We start from the raw sequence: 12,774 nt of genomic DNA, 5'->3' as shown, positions 1-12,774 counted from the left end.
GCAAGTTATTTTGCTATGGCCTTACAGCAGGTCCCAATCCACAGCAGCCTCTGGCGTGACCACCTGAAAACCTTCGTGAGTCTATGAAGGAGCCACAAGGAACCTGGCTTAGAGATGGACCACACTCGAGCCAGACCATGTAGAACGAATGCCAGGTTTGGGGGGACTCGAGGCACCAGTCTTCCTGGAATCTTAGTAATGACAGGTGTGCCATGCCCTGGTGCCAGTGTGATGCCCCAAACGGCTCACCCGCAGGGCAGGCGCATGGCTACAGAATAATGATCCCAATGCCAGCTGACAGCCAGGCAAAACCCCTAAGGACACCAGCCAGTGCTGGAGTCTTCCCTTTCCTGGAGTTCTTGGTGAAACACAGCAACCGTCCTTGTGTGTTGCAGGCTCACGAACTCAGACCCGGACTCACAATTCCTCCCCGAAGGTCTGCGGAAGCCAAAGCCAGGGTCTGAGGAGGGTCTGCTTAATTGACACCCAGCTCGCTGTCATGGCAATCGAGGTTCAGCCTCGCTGAGGACGACACAAGACACTGTCCACCCTCGGGGCCTCCTGACGAGCACGTGCGTGTGCATGCTGTATACACATGGGGGCTGGATGTCGGCTCTAAGGTGTGATTCTGTCTTTAGGGGCGTGTGTTAGCTCGCTCTGGAGACCTGCTCCTAATGGTAACTGTGTAGCCACATCTTCAAAGCAGGGGTGAAAATCAGGACCGAGCCGGTGACGGAGGCGATCAGAAAGAGCCACAGGAAGATCCGGTCGAGAACTTGAGCCGCGAACTTCCAGTCTTGCACCACCTGCCGAAGAGAAAGAGACACCTTCCATTCAGGATGCTGCGCAGCTGTTCTGAGTTCAGGGACTTCAGAGGAGTCCTATTCGGATCACAGCCCTGCGGTTTTCCCAATGCACCTGGTACCTCCCCTGGGATCTCACAGTTGACGCCCAAGAAAACGGCATGTAGCTCAAGTTCAGGGGAACATCGAGGACGTAAAACAGAAACAACAGAATCACTGATGCAGTTGTAAACATTACTGACTAAAGCAGAAAAGGCCTGATTTTTACCCGAATAAAAAGCCAGCATCTCCTACTGTGATGCTTCCTGACATGACATAGGAAATATAGCACGAATTTATAAATTAAGGATCTGTGTGGTCACTTGTTTCAGTGACCTCTTTTCCCCCACTCCACAGCTGGGTAGGGCTACGGGGGACACTCCTGGTGGAGATGACAGGAAGTGGTGAGGGACAGAGGAGACCTAGCCCCTCTGCAGGAAGGGGGGTTGGGAGACTGGTCTGCAGCCTGGGAGGGCCAGGCCAGACCAGGACAAGCTGCGGGCTGGGGGAGTCTCAGAGACCAGGCCTGCGATCTTTCAAGGGAAAATAAATGTCCCATTCCTACTGCCTGGAGATTTGGTAAAAAACAGTGCTGAGCAGGATGCCTGCTGTTCTGGAAGGAACATAAATGCAGATGTAGAACTTGAAAATGTTGCGCACGTAGAGGTTTAGAAATACAACCTTAGGGAAAACCACGAAGAAGATGAAAATGTTAAGTGTCAAATATCATATATTAAGACATATATATGGAATCTAGAAAGATGATACTGATGAATCTGTTTGCAGGGCAGCAGTGGAGACGCAGACAGAGAGAACAGACTGTGGACACAGTGGAGAAGGAGAGGGTGGGATGAGTTGAGAGAGTAGCATTGGAACATATACACTACCATATGTATAATTAGACAGCCAGTGAAAATTCGCTGTATGATGCAGGAGCTCAAATCTGGAGCTCTGTGACAACGTAGAGGGGTGGGATGGGGTGGGAGGTGGGAGGGAGGTCCAAAAGGGAGGGGACATATGTATACTTGCGGCTGATTTATGTTGATATATGGCAGAAACCAGCACAATATTGTAAAGCAATTATCCTCCAATTAAAAATAAACACATTTAATTTTTAAAACATCAACCTTAAGTGGGGGATTATTAGTGATATGAATCATCATAAATGTTTCATATTTTCCCAATTCCTTATGCCAATGATGTGTTATTTTCATAATTTTTTAAAAGCTAGTTTTTATTAAAAATTTTTTAGAAATATTTTAGTTTTGATGTGACCCACTATTAAAGTCTTTTTGAATTTGTTACAACATTACTTCAGTATTTATTTATTTATTTATTTTGGCCACAAGGCATGTGGGGTCTTAGCTATCTGACCAGGGATCAAACCCATATCCCCTGCTTTGGAAATCTTAACCACTGGATCACCAGGGAAGTCTATAAAAAACTGTTTAAATTTTTGTGTTCAAATTTCTAAAAGATGTAAATAAAGAAATAAAAAATCTTAAGAATAGCTGAAATGCTTGTTCCATAGCAGCAATTTTTTCCCCAGTGCTTTTAAAAATTCTTTTTCAGTGGATTTAAAAAACGACAAATTGTAAGAGAGAGGAGGTTCTAGGCAGTGCCCATATAAAATACAGAAGATGTTTGTTGAAAAACCTATTCTTTCTTAAGTTTGTTTATGGCATTAGGCTCTTGGCACTACTTTTCACTGATTTTAGAGTAAAATAATGGAACTGTATAAACTGGTATAAATATTAACTCTTTTTAAGCAGCAGACTCCCATTTGTGCTAAGTATTTATATGTCAAATAATATTTGTCTTCCTCAGGGGAAGAACCATTTAGAGGAGGGAGGGATGGAAAGAAGAGAGATGAGGATTAATGTTTATTGTCTGCACATCATGAGACCATGTGTTATGGACACACGGTACATATTTTGTACTTGATGTCAGTAATGCCTCCCTTCAAGGGAGAGTTCAGAACACAAGTTCAGGCTAAGTAGCTCTTCTCAAGTCACGTGGAACACGGGTAGCATCTGCAAGCAGGACTGTTTTGAGTTGGAAATCCACATCCTTTCCACATCTTGAAAACTAAATCTGTGAACTAAATACTTGTTACATCATGTTTTTGTATTAATATAAAGCTTCTTTCTGTTTTCTGATTTCCAAATATTCTGAATAGAGCTATCCATCATCCCATAAAAATGAAATAAGAGACCAGAGACCTGGACAAACAACTTCAATGTAGAATTGAATTATTTAAATAGAATCACATCTAATGAGAAGGAGTCTTGCTTAATCTAGAGTTGCTTCTCTTTTGCTCATTCTGTTTTTGTGAAGGTTTCCCTGAAAATTCATACTGAAGTCCCTATTCTGTGTCAGGGCTTGTGTGAAGCCCTTATATGCATATCAAGCAGGTAGCTGATAAGGTCATGTGTGAAACAGGGACCCCGTCTGTTGCAGACAGACATTAAAAATCTCAGTCGGTATTCAACATAGTGTTGGAAGTTTTGGCCACAGCAATCAGAGCAGAAAAAGAAGTAAAAGGAATCCAGATAGGAAAAGAAGAAGTGAAACTCTCACTGTTTGCAGATGACATGATCCGCTACATAGAAAACCCTAAAGACTCTACCAGAAAATTACTAGAGCTAATCAATGAATATAGTAAAGTTGCAGGATATAAAATTAACACACAGAAATCCCTTGCATTCTTATATACTAACAATGAAAAAACAGAAAGGGAAATTAAGGAAACAATACCATTCACCATTGCAACAAAAAGAATAAAATACTTAGGAGTATATCTACCTAAAGAAACAAAAGACCTATACATAGAAAACTATAAAACACTGATGAAAGAAATCAAAGAGGACACAAACAGATGGAGAAACATACCGTGTTCATGGATTGGAAGAATCAATATTGTCAAAATGGCTATTCTACCCAAAGCAGTCTATAGATTCAATGCAATCCCTATCAAGCTACCAACGGTATTTTTCACAGAACTAGACCAAAGAATTTCACAATTTGTATGGAAATACAAAAAACCTCGAATAGCCAAAGTAATCTTGAGAAAGAAGAATGGAACTGGAGGAATCAACCTGCCTGACTTCAGACTCTACTACAAAGCCACAGTCATCAAGACAGTATGGTACTGGCACAAAGACAGAAATATAGATCAATGGAACAGAATAGAAAGCCCAGAGATAAATCCACGAACCTATGGACACCTTATCTTTGACAAAGGAGGCAAGGATATACAATGGAAAAAAGACAACCTCTTTAACAAGTGGTGCTGGGAAAACTGGTCAACCACTTGTAAAAGAATGAAACTAGAACACTTTCTAACACCATACACAAAAATAAACTCAAAATGGATTAAAGATCTAAATGTAAGACCAGAAACTATAAAACTCCTAGAGGAGAACATAGGCAAAACACTCTCCGACATAAATCACAGCAAGATCCTCTATGACCCACCTCCCAGAATATTGGAAATAAAAGCAAAACTAAACAAATGGGACCTAATGAAACTTAAAAGCTTTTGCACTACAAAGGAAACTATAAGTAAGGTGAAAAGACAGCCCTCAGATTGGGAGAAAATAATAGCAAATGAAAAAACAGACAAGGATTAATCTCAAAAATATACAAGCAACTCCTGCAGCTCAATTCCAGAAAAATAAATGACCCAATCAAAAAATGGGCCAAAGAACTAAACAGACATTTCTCCAAAGAAGACATACAGATGGCTAACAAACACATGAAAAGATGCTCAACATCACTCATTATCAGAGAAATGCAAATCAAAACCACAATGAGGTACCATTACACACCAGTCAGGATGGCTGCTATCCAAAAGTCTACAAGCAATAAATGCTGGAGAGGGTGTGGAGAAAAGGGAACCCTCTTACACTGTTGGTGGGAATGCAAACTAGTACAGCCACTATGGAAAACAGTGTGGAGATTTCTTAAAAAACTGGAAATAGAACTGCCATATGACCCAGCAATCCCACTTCTGGGCATACACACTGAGGAAACCAGATCTGAAAGAGACACGTGCACCCCAATGTTCATCGCAGCACTGTTTATAATAGCCAGGACATGGAAGCAACCTAGATGCCCATCAGCAGATGAATGGATAAGGAAGCTATGGTACATATACACCATGGAATATTACTCAGCCGTTAAAAAGAATTCATTTGAACCAGTCCTAATGAGATGGATGAAACTGGAGCCCCTTATACAGAGTGAAGTAAGCCAGAAAGATAAAGAACATTACAGCATACTAACACATATATATGGAATTTAGAAAGATGGTAACGATAACCCTATATGCAAAACAGAAAAAGAGACACAGAAATACAGAACAGACTTTTGAACTCTGTGGGAGAATGTGAGGGTGGGATATTTCAAAAGAACAGCATGTATACTATCTATGGTGAAACAGATCACCAGCCCAGGTGGGATGCATGAGACAAGTGCTCGGGCCTGGTGCACTGGGAAGACCCAGAGGAATCGGGTGGAGAGGGAGGTGGGAGGGGGGATCGAGATGGGGAATACGTGTAAATCTATGGCTGATTCATATCAATGTATGACAAAACCCACTGAAATGTTGTGAAGTAATTAGCCTCCAACTAATAAAAAAAAAAAAAGAATATACAGTGGAGAAGCAATGCTGAAAAAAAAAAAAAAAACCTCAGTCGGCTCTCCCAACTGTTCCCTCACCTGGCTGATGAAATGCTCCTTCTTCACGTGGCTGGAAATGTATCTGATGGAATCTGCCGCCTTTTCCAGGAAAGCAACCAGCACTTTTTCTCCATCACTCATCTGCTTTTGTTTTTTTCTTTCGAAGACTTGACCTCTCACGGCAGGTTTCCTCTCCTCTTTACCCGGGAGAGAGTAGCGATCCACGTGGTCCTTCATGCAGAGTAACTTAGGAAGGGTTTGCAGAAAGAGCCGCTTAACCCAGGGGGCCATGGGGTGGTAGGTGGCGGAAGATCTGTGGTGGACGTTGATGACAAACACGGTGACGATGATGGACAGGGTGACGAAGACCATGATGAACAGGAGGTACTCCCCGATGAGCGGGATGACCTTGGAGGAAGACGGGATGATCTCCTCAATCACCAGGAGGAAGACCGTCAGGGAAACCAAGACAGAGGTGGATAAGGAGAGCTTCTCGCCCTCGTCGGAAGGCAAGTAGAAGACCAGCACGGTCAGGAAGGACAGCCCCAGGCAGGGGATGATGAGGAAGAGCGTGTAGAACAGCGGCAGGCGGCGCAGCACGAAGGAGTAGCTGATGAACGGGTACCAGTAGGCGCCGTCCCTCCGGCCCCCGGCCGTGCCCTTGGCGTTCAGGATCTCCCACTCTCCGTTGTCGAAGAAGTCCTTGCGGTCCACGTTCTCGTCTGTGAGGACGAGGTCCACCATGGCCCCGTCGTAAGTCCAGGAGCCGAACTTCATGGAGCAGTTCTGCCGGTCGAACGGGAAGAAGGTGACGTCCATGGCGCAGGAACTCTTGTAGCTGGCGGGAGGCGTCCACACCACGGTGCCGTCCGATCTGACGACAGCCTTGGTCATGAGCGAGCCTTCGAACCGGCCGTCCGCGCTGTGGAAAGACGGTTTGCTGGACTGTTGGTCTAAGACAGATTAGCAGCACCCCCCCTTTTCCCCCCACCATCCCTGTCCTATTTGTATTTTATTCCTTTCCTATCCCAGCATCCAACAAGATTTCCAAAAGGAACAAACAGTTCTCTCCTCAAGGTTGTACCTTTATCTTAATTATTTTGGCACAATTGGGTTTTTCTATTTCCATTCCTCATCGGACTAGCGGATTTTTCTTGTGATACTTACTTTTCAAAGAGAACTATGTCAGGAAGCCAGAGAGATTCTGATGGAACTTTAATCGAATGAATCCCACCGTATTCATCCGGATTCCAGCGTAACTTGTGGTCTGTCCATTCCTGTGTGGAAATGAATATAAATTAATAAAATTATTTCAGAATAATTCTATCCTTAAAAATCAGTTCGAGTTTGGAATCTTCGAGTTTATGTTAATTTATTTTTTATGTTAATTTATGAATCTCATGTTTTATTTTAAAAGAGAAATTCATCTGCTTTAGGCCTGTGGCCCTGACTCAGGTCAGTTGAAGATATACCCAAGCCAGCCTGGTGTTTGAAGGTCTAGACTCTCACACCTGTCCAGCCAGAGAATTCCAAAATTGCCATGACTACCTCACAAATGACAGAGGCTCAGCAACAAACTTCACTGATTTGTGACCTACTTGTTTTCAGCCTATTTTCTCTGAAGAAACAAAAGGAAAGCAAAGGCAGCTCTAACTCAGTTTATTCTTGGAGAGTTGGTCTATCCAGTGATATTGTTATCTCATGAAAATGGATATAAATGATCTTGAATATCAATCAAGAGTCTTGGACAAAGATCCTCACAATATGTTAATATGAAGTATCCAGTATCTGCTGACTACTGAGGACATTATAAGTTTTATCCAATGGAAAAATATTTTCCAAGAATTTCCTTTTACATTCTAATCTGTTCTTATTCTGTGAAGCACCAAATCCAGTTTTAAATTATATTGCTAAATGTTGTTAGCTTGCATATTTTTCCTCATAATAGAATGAAATCATTTAGCATGGTTTACAGGGGCTGAAGGATCCAGATTAACAAAACCATTAATTGATTGGGTTATGAAGGTCAAAAGGATGATGTATGGATGACCCAATTGCAGTAGAAGTGGAGTTAAAAAGATTTGGAATCCAGAATCTTATGAAATCTGACCTGAAAGTGAATTATCCCACCATCTGTCATGCGGACAGTTGAGGAATAATGCAGGATAATATTAAATGACATTTCGGAAAGACAGAAGGGTGTGCCCAGTATGAGGCTCCCTGGAGCCCAGTGATGCCAACTTTGTCATTAAAAAATCAGGAGTCAGCAGATGGATGATTCACTAGATGGTACAATATTGAAATATGCATGATGCCTGGAAAAGGATGGAATGATACACTCCAGATGAGACACCGTCTCTCTTAGACAATATTTGTGAGGCTTGACCCTTGAACACCAAATTTAAAAAGACAGGGACTTTAGAAAGCTACACTCTAAAGGATTAAGAAAAACTGCATGACTACTTATGGAAAACCATGCATGTGAAGACTGACAGTTTAAGAGCTCAAACTAATAAAGCATTTACCATGCTTACTCGGTACTCACAAGCTTCTCTCTTCTTCCTCTTCGTCTGCCCACTTTGAAAAGCAAATACAATTTCCTTCCTATGAATACATTTGTCTCCTGCTGAGGAGACTTGGCAACCCACTCCAGTATTCTTGCCTGGAGAATTCCATAGACAGAGGAGCCTGGCGGGCTGCAGTCCATGGGGTCTCAAAGGGTCGAACACAACAGTGACTAACGCAAGGAGACTTCTACCATCAGCAGCAAATCTGAATCTCAGAAACGTTGAAGGGGACCCAGAGCAGCATTTGTGGTTTGTTTTCACTTTTACATTTAAAACATTTAATATAATAAAATTCACTCTTCTGTGTCCAGTTCTAGAATCAAATAGCTGGATAATCATGATCACCATCAAGACACCAGAACAGCTTCACTGCCCCCAATTTCCTTAGGCTGCGCTTTGTAATCGACCCTCCCACCTCCCCCATCCCCCACCGCTCTGTGTTCTGATCCTATAATGTTGCCTTTCCACAATGCCAGAGAATGGAATCACAGTCAATGGGCTTTCCATCCTGACTTCTTTTACCTATTGAAATACCTTTTTGGATTCTAGGTAAGTTGTTCATTTTTTATTAGTGAGAAGTATTCCATTGTGAGGATATACCACAATTTTTTTTTATCCATTCACCAGGTGAAATATCTGGATTCATTCCAATTCTTAATGATTATAAATAAAGTGACTATAAAAATTTTGTAGGTTTGGGGGTGAAAAGCATTTTCTTTTCTCTTGGGTAAATACCTAGGAGTGGATGGCAGGGTCATAGGGTGAGTGTATGTTTAACTTTATATGACACCGAGTGGCTGGATCATTTTCTGTTCCCACCAGCAATGCATGAGCATTCCAGCTGTCTGGCATCATCTCCAGTCCTGGGTACAATCACACTGAAATATTTATAATAGTTGTAAAGTGAGTATCTCATTATGGCTTTTGCTATACATTTTCCTAATGACTAAATGACATTGAGCTTTTCTTCATGTGCTTATCTGTCATCCATACATTTTCTTTGGTGAAGTGATTGTTAAGTCCTCTGCATATTCTTTAATCGGGTTGTCTGTTTTCTAATGACTGAGGTTTTAGTTCTTTATATATATGAAAAGTATATTTTTACATATAAAATAGACCTCAAGCAGGGAACAACAGTGGAAATAGTGACAGATTTTATTTTCTTGGGCTCCAAAATCACTGTGGATGGTGATGGCAGCCACGAAATTAAAAGACACTTGCTCCTTGGAAAGAAAGCTATGACAAACCTAGACAGCATATTAAAAAGCAGAGACATCACTTTGCTGACAAAGGTCCAGACAGTCAAAGCTATGGTTTTTCCAGTAGCCATGTATGGATGTGAGAGTTGGACCATAAAGAAGGTTGAGTGCCAAAAAATTGACGCTTTCTAATTGTGGTGCTGGAGAAGACTCCTGAGAGTCCCTTGGACAGCAAAGAGATCAAACCAGTCAAACCTTAAGGGAATCAATGCTGAATATTCATTGGAAGGACTGAAGATGAAGCTGAGGTTCCAATGCTTTCGGCACTTGATGTCAAGAGCCGACTTACTGGAAAAGACCCTGAGGCTGGGAAAGATTGAAAGCAAAAGGAGAAGGGGGTGACAGAGGGTGAGATGGTTGGATGGCATCACCAACTCAATGGGCATGAGTTTGAGTGGGACTCCAGGAGTTGGTGAAGGACAGGGAAGCCTGGCGTGCTGCAGTCCATGGGGTCGCAAGGAGTCAGACACGACTGAGCGACCAAACAGTGACAGCAAAGGGAGCAAGCTGCAGGCAGACAGGCGATGAGCCTTGGGGACAGACACATGTTTGGGCAGACTGACTGGAACTGGTCTCTTACACTCTGGCTCCGTCTTTAATATCAGTGTTAAGTGAGCGCAGAGTCAGTGAGTCCAAACCCACAGTGTCTCCGCTTGGAACCTAAAGATCTCCAAATCAATCTGCTGCTTCTGGAATTCAGTCTCTCTTTGATAGGAACTGGTCACCTTTATCGAAGCCAAGGAAGAAGGTGGGGAGCTCAGATTCCGGGGGCAAATCTCCACAAACAGCAGCCGTGAGACTGTGCTCAGGGCAATGGGCCAAGCCCCAGGGGAGAGACGGTTCCGTTGGAAAGATCTGTCTTGCCCATCGCACCTCCAGCAGCAGGATGGACAGCTGTGGCCCGAGGGAGTCCAGAGGCCGAGCTTCAGGAAGCTTGATATTTTGGGGAAATTAATCCATCCCACAAATATGTGAGGCTTATACCAGCTCTGAGCAGGGACACCTTGTCCTCCTAGCCCAGGGCTGCCTCAGACCAGAACCCGTGACAGAACATTCAGTCCTCTTTCTGCATCCCAGACAGACTCACACTCCTTTCTGTGGGAACTCCTGGTGGGGAGTGTGTGTGTCAGTCGTTCAGTTGTGTTGACTCTTTGTGACCCCATGGCCTGGGGCCCCGCCAGGCTCCTCTGTCCATGGGATTTTCCAGGCAAGACTCCTGGAGTGGCTTGCCATCCCCTTCTCCAGGGATCCCAACCCAGGGATCAAACCCGGGTCTCCCGCACTGCAGGGAGACTCTTTACCTAACTGAGCCACCACGGAAGATTCTAGAACCCATGAACTAACAGGCAAACCATCACCCTGTGCTCACTGCCACAAAGGGGGCAGTTTGGGTGAAAAGATGGGGGACAGTGAGTGGACAGGGAAGGAGGTTCTGATTGGATGACACTGTAGCTGGGACAGAGGGCAGGAAGGGGCAGTGGGTACCATGGAGGAGCGAGCAGGGCTACTGAGGATGCTGTTCCAGGATGAAGAGCAGATGTGAGTGGATGGATGAATGAGGGGCACGTCTGAGTCCTCGAGGAGGATATAAAATTAGCTCCAGTGGATTCAGGGTGCGTTCTTGACCAGTAAAGAACGGGGGGCAGGTGGGACTCATGGTCAGTGGGACTCTCCTGGGGGTACCCGAGAGAGAGAATGCATTGAATATCGAATTAGAGTTCCACTCCTGGACCATCCTTCACTGGCTGTGCTCCTTTGCGGGACTGGAGAGACATTCCTTACAACCTCAGTGTCCTTCTGAGGTCAGACCGGGGAACTAGAGATGCTGTCCCTGCCAACATGCCCATCAAAGGGGCTCACCGAATTTCCAGCAGGACGTGGTCCACCACGATGCCGGCTGAGCCCCACGCCACAGCATCATTGCTCGTGCTAAAGTCAGCTGAATCAGGATGAGGATTCAGAGCCCACATCCTCTGTCCTGCTCTCTAAGGGGCTGTGAGGCTTTCTGGTCACTTCCCTTCTCTCTCTGAAACCCTGGGGTTGGAGATTAACCTCCTGTCTCTGCCTTTCTACAGCAGGAGATGAGAAACAGTATCCAGTGTTCACACAGCACGTCCCTGCCAAGACTCTCAAAGCTCTGTACAAACATCAGCTCCACTTTGCAGCAGTCCCGGGCTTGAGAGCTTGTTATTATTGTAGGAACAGGGGAGCACAGGGGAGGTCAGGGCCAAATACCAAAGTTAATCTCGGACTGAGGGAGAAAAAATAGAAAAATACTCCCAGTCTAGCTTTCTTAATTCCAAAAAGTGCAACTTCAAATCCATATCATATATATTCCCTTAAAATTGTATTTTCTTACATATATTACCTGAAATATCATTCATAAATGTCAAGCTACAGAACAATCCAGAACCAAATTTCATTTAAACCTAAATCATAAGACTTAAAAAAAAAACCTGTCATGACTTTTTAAAATAATAAATGAAGTCTTCTAATGATTCTTAATAATTAGAAAAAATATTATTATAAAATAAATAATTATTAATCCCAAGAACAAAAGATAGTAAGAAACAAATATTCCTTGCTGGTGCAACCTCTGGTTGATCAGCAACCTCTGGGACACCCCTGGGATTTTCAGTTACCTCAAAGTCAGGTGTGAAATTCTTAAAACTAAATTAATGTCAGAAATTCCCTGGAGAGCCAGTGGTTAGGACTTAGCACTTTCACTGCCATGGACCCTGTTTAATCCCTGTTTGGGGAACGAAGATCCCTTATGCTATGTGATATGGAAAAAAAAAATCTAAATTAATGAAATTATTGTTGATTCATTTTAATCTTAAAGACAGCAACATGGCATATTATATGTTTCATATTCCCATTGGGGCTTCCCTCATAGCTCAGTCGGTAAAGAATCTGCCTGCAATGCAGGAGACCCAGAGTTGATCCCTGGGTTGGGAAGATCCCCTGGAGAAGGGCATGGCAACTCACTCCAGTATTCTTGCCTGGAGAATCCCCATGGACAGAGGAGCCTGGCAGGTTACAGTCCATGTGGTCACAAGTGTCGGACATGACTTAGCAACTAAACCACCACCATATTCCCATTATATCTGAGTTGTCAAGGCCAAGAAATGGGATTTGTCATTAAAAGATGAGAAAGTCTATGAAGAGGGCACCAGGAAACGACATTTATTGAGTTCCCACTACCTGCCAGACCTCAGAGGATTCACATGCACACACATGATGCCGTTAAACCACCCAGAGACACTGCCGCTGGGTGTTGCCTTATTTCATAGATGAAGAGACCGAGGGTCGGAGAGGAAGTGACCTGCCAAGTTTATGCAGCAAAACTCTGGGTCCCTGACTCACTTGATTCTTTCTCAGGGTCCACATGAATCAGAAGACCATATGGCAGGGCCTCCTCTG

The 12,774-nt window shown here is 43.7% G+C and overlaps 1 protein-coding gene across 1 annotated transcript in view; it reads right to left on the bottom strand.

Annotated features, from left to right (window-relative positions):
- Positions 1-346: 346 nt before the first annotated feature.
- Positions 347-12,774, bottom strand: part of CHRNB3 (cholinergic receptor nicotinic beta 3 subunit) — a 30,787-nt gene continuing 18,359 nt past the window's right edge. Inside the window, exons 4-6 of the mRNA XM_061134653.1 lie at positions 6,693-6,802; positions 5,565-6,447; positions 347-806 (exon numbers count right to left, since the gene is read on the bottom strand). Coding sequence (XP_060990636.1) covers positions 672-806; positions 5,565-6,447; positions 6,693-6,802 — 1,128 coding nt within the window. The 3' untranslated portion in view covers positions 347-671. The remainder of the gene's footprint in view (positions 807-5,564; positions 6,448-6,692; positions 6,803-12,774) is intronic.

Source organism: Dama dama, chromosome 32, assembly GCF_033118175.1.
Source record: "Dama dama isolate Ldn47 chromosome 32, ASM3311817v1, whole genome shotgun sequence".
In the NCBI taxonomy this organism is placed as follows: Eukaryota; Metazoa; Chordata; class Mammalia; order Artiodactyla; family Cervidae; genus Dama; species Dama dama.
Note: the sequence above shows the minus strand (reverse complement) of the source record. Positions and strands in the feature narration are given on the sequence as shown.